This window comes from Nothoprocta perdicaria, unplaced genomic scaffold, assembly GCF_003342845.1.
Source record: "Nothoprocta perdicaria isolate Ctin4 unplaced genomic scaffold, notPer1 scaffold_77, whole genome shotgun sequence".
Classification (NCBI taxonomy): domain Eukaryota; kingdom Metazoa; phylum Chordata; class Aves; order Tinamiformes; family Tinamidae; genus Nothoprocta; species Nothoprocta perdicaria.
The window spans coordinates 763,979-774,044 of NW_020456054.1; the positions used below are offsets into that span (position 1 = coordinate 763,979).

The 10,066-nt window shown below is 42.3% G+C and overlaps 1 protein-coding gene across 1 annotated transcript in view; it reads right to left on the reverse strand.

The window, feature by feature from the left end:
- LRP12 (LDL receptor related protein 12) overlaps nt 1–1,354 on the reverse strand; it is a 41,896-nt gene extending 40,542 nt beyond the window's left edge. Inside the window, exon 1 of the mRNA XM_026051594.1 lies at nt 1,171–1,354. Within this exon, the coding sequence (XP_025907379.1) occupies nt 1,171–1,354 (184 nt within the window). The remainder of the gene's footprint in view (nt 1–1,170) is intronic.
- Nucleotides 1,355–10,066: the final 8,712 nt, after the last annotated feature.

The window sequence follows — 10,066 nt, forward strand, 5'->3', positions numbered from 1 at the left end:
CCTTTTTAAAGAAAGGCACTGAATTTAAATTGGTATAAAATATGACATAGCACAGTAACAAGTACAAGAACAATTCCAGACATAAGGCCTCCATGTTCCAGCTCTCTCTAGCTGCTGTTGTATAAAGCATATTGTTCAACTATTATTTATAAACTATGATCAACCTCTTACAACTTTAAAGCTGGGTCGGACCTTCCCCATCATTAGCCACCTTGGAGGTGGAARGGGACACTGTTTGATGTGGCCAATTTTCTTGAGTAACACACACACAGCTGAGAAACGTAGATGTTTATTTCAAAGTTGGAAGCTTGGAGCGTTTCATTTTCTGCTGTACATGTATCTCATACAGGCATTCAAGCAGGATGCTGGAGCGAATTCATCTTTAAAAATTTCACAGAATCCCARAATGGTTGAGGTTGGAAGGGACCTCTAGAGATCATCTGGTCCAACCCCCTGCTCCAGCAGGGACACTCAGAGCACGGGGCACAGGGCGGCATCCAGGCAGGTTTGAAAACCTCCAGAGAAGGAGACTCCACAGCCTCCCTGGGCAGCYTGTGCCAGGGCTCTGTCACCATCGTAGTGAAGAAGTTCCTCCTCACATGGATATGGAACTKCCTGAATTTCAATTTGTACCCATTACCCCTTGGTCATTGGCCACTACTGAAAAGAGTTTGGCCCCCTCCTCCCTACAGTCACCCTTCAGGTAGTTATACATATTGATGAGATCTGCTCTCAACCTTCTACAGGCTAAACCAGGCCAAGCTCATTTAGTCTTTTTCTCATACGAGAGATGTTCCAGTCTCTTAATCTTTGTTGCCCTCCGCTGGACCCTCTCGAGAAGCTCCACATCCCTCTTGTCCTGGGCAGCCCAGAWCTGCACCCAATGCTTCAGGTGCGGCCTCCCCAGAGCTGAGCAGAGGGGCAGGATCCCCTCCCTTGACCTGCTGGCAACATCCTCCTGATGCAGGCCAGGATCCCATTGGCCTTCTTGGCCACGAGGGCACACTGCTCACTCATGGTTAACTTGGTGTCAACCAGGACTCCCAGGTCCCCCTCTGCAGAGCTACTCTCCAGCAGGTCAGTCCTTATTCTGTACTGGGTTATTCCTCCCCAGGTGCAGGACCCTGCACTTGTACTTGTTGAACCTCATGATGTTCCTCTCTGTCCAACTCTCCAACCTCTCCAGGTCCCTTTGAATGGCAGCACAGCCCTCCAGACTGTCGGCCACTCCATTCAGTTTGGCATCATCTGCAAACTTGCTCASGGTGCACTCAGAGCCCTCGTCCAAGTCACCGATGAACAAGCTGAACAGCACTGAGCCAGGTACTGACCAATAGGGGACACCACTGGCCATAGGMCTCCAACTAGATTCGAGCTTTAAATTCATTTTTTATTATTTTCAAAAGTATTTTATGTATGAATCCTTCTGAAGCTCTAAACGGCTATGGAGAGTTCAGATCCATCCCCTCCATTCAGACAAACACTCAGGAGAGTTCCAGAACGTCAGCAAAAGGGCCTCAAAGCCAACCTCACCACTGGGAGCCCATATGTGTACTCTTGACCCTATGCTTTTAATTAAGATTTTAAGGAAGATATGTAGGTGACCTTTTCAGAATACAAATACTAAAAAAGCCAGTATGAAGTTCTACCAGAATTTTTGGTTAATCAGCAGTGCTGAGGGGCCCTCCACTACCCTCAAGCTCTTGTTAGATCTGACTTCACCAAAGTTACCTGTGGGATGTTGGAAATTTACAGCCCGGTTGCTCCTTCTAGTCTGTAAACCTAGAATAAAGGATGTCCTCTTCCAGCAARACTCTTCAGAGACTCCAAAGGCCCCACACACTAGCACTGGCTGATCCCACCGACCTTGGAGCAAACTGGCTCCTCTCCAAGGAAGGAGAATGCAACTCTGCTCCTTCTTCCAGACTTATTCACCTACAGCAAGACGACAAGGTGGCAGGACTGCCCTAGTCTTCACTCTGGAATAAGAAAGGGGAAAGCCAATACCGTGGGCTTAACGGGACATTAGTGACACCCCATCCCTTGGCTTTGGTGCATCAGGTTGCCATTTGCATTAGAAACCTGATAGGATGGAAATCTTGTTACAGACTTCAGGATGGGAATGCAGATGACCTGACAACACCTAGGCAGGAGCCGACAGTCACTGAGAACAATTTCAGTTGCAGCCGCAGCAACATGGAGATCAGAAATAACCGGATTCTAGGAAAATATCCAGGATACATTCAGCAGTAAAGCAGGTGGAAAAAGCCCAATTCCCAAATGTCAGTACCTGCAAGAAACAAGAGTGCTCAACCACATACAAATGGATGTTTCAAAATGCTGATAAAAGCCAAATGCTGAGTTACTAAAATGCTCAAAGATTTCAGTCAGCCCCTTCACTTCATCTTCTAAAGTGCAGGTCAGAAGCAAGAAGCAAAAATTTCCGTGACACTTCCCTGTCTGGTAGTTCTTGCAAGGCCCGAAGGCTGGACCTCAGGCTATGCTCAAGCATCTCTCACTTGCAGATTATACCTAAGAGCAACATCTTAAACGGATCAGATGCTCACTCAGTCACTGTAACRCCCCTGAAAATAAAGCTGGTTCCCTTGCTCCCTCTCTTCTATTTTCACAGCCTCCCAAAAAGCAGCTGTTACCAAGACAGAAGTGGTTCTGCCATTCTGCCAAGGAGGCAGGAATTCGCCTTCCCAAGGCTCTTTCTAATCATCCTGGCCCTTGCTATCCTAACCATCACTTACCACTGTTATTAGCTGACCCTGAGTCATGGAACTGGTTGTTTTTTCRGTATTTTAGATGCAAAATACAGGAAAAATTGAAAGCAGCTCTAATGAGCGATGCTCCTTTCATTTTTTTTTTAAAGAAACCAACTAACCAACTACTCAAAYCCATCCCAGACACTATTTCCAGCTGCATGTTGTTGTGATCAAGATGCGTATGAATCATAGCTTTATCATTCATTTTCCTGACCTGCTGAGAAATCTCTTTTATGGAAAATTTAAGCCAATGTTCCATGCACCATGGAGAAAAATGTTGTCTCTAGACTTCTAAAGAAAGTGCCAGTTGGGGAAAAATGAAATATAAAAAATATAATCTCCAAGTCCAGTTAGAAATATTTCCATATGTTTTAGACAAGCATTGCAAGTTAAATCCCCKTGCACTGTCTACGAGCACTTCTTCAGAAGGGAACAAGCAGAAAAATGTAATTGCTTGCTAGCATGCAGCACAGACTGGAGTAAATACAAGAATATTATGAATAATACAGCATGTTTGTTAGGGCTCAAGAATCTACTCTCTTTGAAGAGGATTTTTTTAAAGCTGTATTTACAGGAAAATGCGGTCAAAAGCTGCATTTAAAACTCTGCATTGAGAGCAATACTTATGTATAAGGATTTATTTACTGCATGTGACCTACTCATTATCTGTCTCAGGCCCAGTTACTACAATTTGTAAATGTCAGTTTTTATTTTCATTTATCAAAGATGCTCAAAATATAATCTCATAAAAGGGAAACATCCTGTAAGGGCACTATTTTATTCTTGGATTCTAATAGACTTTGGATGGTCTTATGGATCAAAAGTTTTATGGAAATTCATATACACTTAAAAATCTAGAATACATTAATACAGATTTTTCCTCTACATGTACCAACAATTCTTTAACTTTAAAAGAAAACTTAAGTTCTTCTTACAGAATAAGCTCCTCAAATAAATAAGATTACTAAATTTTTAAGAAATACAACTGAGTGGAAGGAACTTATTACTAGTAAGACAGTATACATAAAGAGAATAGACAAAATTCCCTAACTTGTTTTCCTGAGGAAAACAACTCCCACAGTCTACTCTCAGAGGGACCTACAACATATTACATTAGGTTAAAAGCTGGAATAATAAACTGAAGCTACGGGACCCTTTGGCAGAGTCATTTCTTCCTATATTTTAAACACAAGTGACTTTGTTATAGTCTTCTACCACTTGTCCAAGCGCCTTCACRCTACTTGCTGTACAATCCCTTTACTGTTTTCTAGCAGCAGCTGACTAGAAATTCTGCTCCCGGCTGTTACCCCCTCAGTCACAGCAGAGGAAACACCTGAGCCCAGGGAAGGCCGGCCAGGAATTGCGAACACAAAACCAGAGAGGTGACACGGACAACTCCCATCCTAGCACACAGGCCACCGCTCACCTCACAGGGTAACACTGCAGACGTCTGGTTCCCTTGCACTGCTTTGAGGAAAGTTTACGTTTTCCTGTACCAGGCAGTGTGTTCCGCTTTGCTTCTCTTCAAAGACACTGCAGCCACCCACTAAGAGAGGCTGAGAAAGCACCAGCAAGTTGCAAGACACTTCAGTGAAGAGAGAGAAAAAAAATCTTATGACAATTCAAGCTACTAAATGTTTTATTATGATATTTATTCTTCAAAATATGTTCTATTTACGTTACTAGGTTACTTCTAAGCCAGTAACAAATATCTTTCCTTCCTGACTAGTTCCAGAAAGTTGCTGCTCATGAAACCAAAGAGGAAGTTACCTGGCATTGCCCCACGGGCTAAAACTACAGTGTTAACTGCAGTAGAGGGAAAAAGTCTCGTGAATAGCTACATGTGCTTGCCTTGTTAGAAAAGACTTAATTAAAAAAATGATTATAATCAAACTAATAATGTAGCAAAAGTTACAAAGTTATACATCCAAATTCTAAGCACCTGCTCCCAGAAGCAAATCCAACATGAAAATTCTGAAGCAAACTGCTTTTCAAAGTACTTTGAATCAACTTGTGTTGATCTGACATTATGTTAATTTTAGTAGTTAAAATTTAGATATTCAAAAGAATCAATACAGGGCATTTCAATGCAAATGTAAACTTTCATGTTAAAAAGCTTTAGTAAAGTAACAGCTGCTGGGAAAAAAATAACAAGTGGTGGAAACACGAGAAAAATGCAATCGGAACAACGCAGTTTTTCAAAGTTCTGTATCATACAACCTACTATTTCAAATGCTTAGAGCATTTGTTTCTACTGTGGGAATAAAGACAGGAGAGAGGCTTCAACGTATTTAATCCAGATCTACAACCAACTTCCATAACATTTAAGGGCACTATATGTTTCTACAGTCACATCAGCTAAGCAGACTAAATCATATCTATCAACTGACACCTCAGACAACTGACATCTATCAGTACTGTAAAATGGCCACAGCTATCARTTCTAAATTGAACTGAAGTACAACTGTGTGAAGTAAGATTTTATATATACACATATCTCAAAGTGTGAGATATATTATTTCACATAATCATATTGTTTCACATAATACCTGCCTCGATATCTATCTCAGCTGATGACAGCATTTAACATGATCATTAACTATCTGGGACAGTATAACTAACAAACCGGAAAATGCAGAGAAACCTAGAAAAGAAAAAAATATGCTGTTTACAATGTATAAAGTACTGAAGAATTTAAAATATTTCATAAGGGTATTAGTGAATTATCCTTTGTAAGTATGAAAACAACTTCTTTCCACAGCTAGAGAAACTGAGGCACATGATATAAAGGGATCTGTGCAAGGCTATCTAGGCCTCTAAAACATCAAAGAGAAATTCTTAAACTTTCACTTTAGAGTTAAGATCTGTAAATGAACCATAAAACTAATCACAATCCCAGCTTTTTTAGCAAGCACAAATAAAAAATATTTGGGACTTAGTTGAAAACAATACAGATAATCACCTATAGTTACTTGGTCCTTTTTTACTATCAAAGAAACTCAGGTGTAGAGTCCTGCAAACACTGAACCAGCCGAGCTCTTCCTTTCCTAGCAATGACAGGGGAAGTTGTGCTAATTGTGTTTGTTCTGATGACAGGAAAGGGGCCACGTGGCTTCTCTCCTGACGCCGGTTACAAGAACCTCTCTGCTCTCCCTCTAGCTGAAGATGTTCTCATTTAGAGCACCCCTACCTACCATCACACCAGTGACATTAGATGAAAACTTTCAAACTCCCTTTTGCTGCGAGGTCGTCCAGCACCTGGGTATTTTTCTTTTCCCCTCAAATATTCTCCAAGTGACATAGCAGATCCTTTGACCTCAGGCCTAGCTGTGGCTCTGAACCAGCCAAATATATATTGGAATGAACAGCAGATGATGAACCTTTTCGATAATACAAATTGATACATCATTACAATTAGGATGTTTTCCCTTCCAGGACTACAAAATCATTCTAATATACTAAATGCAGCAGTTTAGCCAATAACATGATTTATGGCTAAGCAAAATGCGTTTGTCCAGTATATCATGAAAGTGATAAAAAATGACATTTAGGAATTTAAGGTGCAAGGCTCTGTAAAGCCAAACCACTCCTCCAGCACAGTCTGTTCTGGCTTTACAGTGCAACTTCTTTAGGGAATTAAACAAACTGGCTGGCAGGCTTTATTTGCTTGCATGTTCAAGTTGTTATTTCAAACAGGGCAAATAAGTCATCATTCTTCCTCCTACCATCATTATCAAACTGGTATGAAATAAAAGTGGGGTCCAGACAAGTGAACCTTTACAACAWTGTTACCTGCCTAAAATTAAAACTAAATGATCACTTACACATGTAACCTCTTGTAACATTTGTACCAGAGAAGCCTCAAGTCACTTCAGAAGTAARTGTTATAAAGCTTGTAAGCGTACTAAGTCTTTCTCTAATAGGACTGAATAATGTCAAAGAAGTTGCAGTCTCAGTAGTAACCTATGATTGCTTCAATTTCAATACCAGAGAATAATCATCGTTTGACCTTTCTTTTCTTATCTTCTGTATCGTATCTTTCTTTTATCCTCATTACACCTGGTGATACTAGAAGCATCACATAAACACAAGTCAGTTCGGCTACTGTACAGGAGCACTGATTATTGCCCATTGTAGAGAACATGACCAAAGTTTGCTGTAACATTCTGTGCAGTGGGATACAAATTCAAATTAATATAGTGGGGTGGCAGATATAGTTAAGGTAATAAAAATTCTCCTGAAATGAGAGGAAGCTGAGCTGTCACATTTTCAGACTATGTCCCAAATCAACTATGCCCTATCTTTTCCACTATGCCTCTTCAAAGAGATTTTGCCTAACAATCTCCACACCAAAATGCCAATCCCTCCCTAAGTAGTTCTGAAATGCTGCATTATAGTACCAATAAGATACAAATTATCGTCCTGCCAAGGGTTAAACAAAAGCAAAAGAAAACAATGACATTAGAAGTTTGGCTTAAAATCTAAACTGATGCTTTAACAAGAAAAAAACCCATCTGATTTCCAGTTGATCACCAGATTTTGCTTTGAAAAACTCTGCCCCCAGGAATGAGACCAATTTCTCAAACGAGATTTTTCCCCTAAAAGGAAACTGTCTTCAYGCCACACACAGTTTTGTACACAGACAACTCATTGTGGCCTGCGAGATATACAAAAAGGCCTTCACATTCATCCGAGTAAAGGCCATACCAGAATTACATATGCACAATCACATATTTCTCCAATACAAAATTCTAAGTTCAACACAGAGGCCAGACATATCGAGGACCAGTATGACTGCCCAGGATTCCACCAAGCTAACATTCTTGTCAGTCTATGCTATGCCAGTTTTGCATCCATCGATATTCCTCCTGCTCAAATTTTGATGATTATACTTATCAGAAGGAAGGTTTGAAAAATTTATTAACCACAGGAAACCGAGAAACACATTCTCTGTGGAATGCACAAGGCCCACATACCAATCTTGGCAAATTTGGTATTTTAATCAGCGCAAAACTCTATATATTACAGCTGTGCAGCTGTACAGCTCTAACAGGAGCCTCTCAATGAAACATACTGCTGCTTTTCCAAAGCGGGTTTACCTGGAATACCAGGTACTGTCCTTAAAGCCTTAACACCAAGCCAAAACAGTAACACCATGAGATTGAAAAGCTTCTGCTCAGGATCAACGTCAAAGTCGAGAGCACCAGTGTCAGCAGTGTCCATSCTATTGAATTACTTTACTTTGGAAGAGCTAAAGGCATTTGTAAAGGAAAGAAATATCCTTTAATGGGAAATCCTTCCCAATCCCACTTCTCTCTCGCAAAAGAGATTAGCAAGAGAAACAAGAATATCAGCTGTAGATAAGGCTTCACTTATACAGTGGAAACTTGCTTTCCTTGAAGGTGCTCTTGACAGGAGAGAAAAAAACAACATCAAAAAAACTTCCTTTCTTTCAAACAGTGACACTAGACAGAACTGCAGACATTTATAACCAAAAACTGTTAAGAGAAAACTAATCCCTCATAAAGAAGGAGACAGCACCCTGATAGAAATCTGAAGCAGTTTCCCCATCGTGGCAATAGAGGCAATGGATGGCGACGTGTTTCCCAGAAAAACAAATGCAAAGAAAGTTATGGAGACCTCATTCCTGGGTATATTTCGGAAAGTCTTGATTGAAGGTCTATGCAAAATGTCTTTCAGCAAGGATTTCTTTTTAAACCATAGACAACCTCCATCTAAAGGCTGTGCTCATTGCTTAATATTTTATAGTGGAAACACTGTCAACACCGCGCAGGTTACAATGGCACTATCTCGAGTTATCTACCATGGTTAGGATGAGGAAGCACATCACAGAAATTACTGTTTTCCATTTACTTGAATTCTGTGGTGTCAGAGGATTAGAAATAAATATGCAGAATTCTTAAAAAAAAAAAAAAAATCTTTTGCAAAGGAATTCAATTTCTCAAGTACATTAAGCATGCAAACGTAAGGCTGGCTCCACATGCCCAGGACTAAAATTTTCCTATCGCTTCCTGTTCTACTATAAACCAGCTCCTCTCAAGTTGACACTTCAGCTTTTGCCATATCATTTTTAACAGCCTTTCTGAAACTTTGTTTCTTGCATTTTCCATGCGGTGTTCACAAGAGTGGCCAATACCTAGCACTGCTAGTGTAACTCTGAGTGTTAAAAATTAAATGTTTAAGAGCTTCTCCAAGGCACAGCTGTTTTTTTAACACCATCATAACTACGGGTTGTAGTTTTACTATAAGAACTCTACCTAACTTCTGTGTAAAAATGTTTTAGCAATAAAATGAGCGGCATTCTTTCATGTTTATGTGGTTCACCTACCCTCAAAACTGGCACTGGCATCGTAGGCGTGCACCCCACAAACCCATTTGCACAGAAAAAAAACCTTCAAAACCTTGAAGCTCAGGCCTYGGGCTGGTTTTACTAAACAGATTCCAATTCCCTGTGCTCACTCCCATGTTTACACCGGAGGCGTCTGCTTCAGGAATTGTCCAGCCGGGGCTGCTCCAGGGACGCTGTGCCCAGCAAGGGGCCGCAGGGCACTTGGGGACGGGGACAGGAGCCAGGCCCGAGCCTGGGACGCAGGCACAACTCCCGAGGAGAACATGGGGCAATTTTCACCCTAAACTATCTGCGATTTGGTCTATGGAAGCTATTTGTATGCAGTAAGAAGCAGCCTAAGTAAACGCACTAGAATACTTATATATTTTGCGTTATGAGTTTTGTTTAAAGAAACAAAACACCGTGGTTTGAATGAGACCCCATTTTAGCCTGAACCGAAGGGAGACGGAAAAAAAAAAAAAAAAAAAAGAAACAAAAAACAAGCCAGAAGTGAGAGCCCTTGCAGAGCCGGGGCCGCGGGACTGCCCCGCGGCCTGCGCCGGTGCCACCGGGAGCCCCTCGGTGCCCGGTACCGCCCGAGCGGCCCCGCGCTCCGGCAAGGCCCGCGGCCGCGCACGGAGCGTCTCGGAGCGCTTCCCTCGCCCCTGCAGCACCGGGGGGGCAGCGGGCTTGGGGGGCAGCGGGCTTGGGGGGCAGCGGGCTTGGGGGGCAGGGGACGCCTGCGCTCCACTCCGGGCTCGCCGCCCCGGGCACCCGCGGAGGCCAAAGGGCAGCGCAGCTGGGCCGGCTCCCACCGCAGCTCCGGGCACTTCCCGGAGGAGATTTCCCCTCCTCGGAGATCTGGCCGGGGGGGAGGGGAGAAACCAAGGAGGAAAGAAAGAAAGAGAAGGGAAGAAGGAGGAGAGCCGGGCGCGGGGCAAGCGGG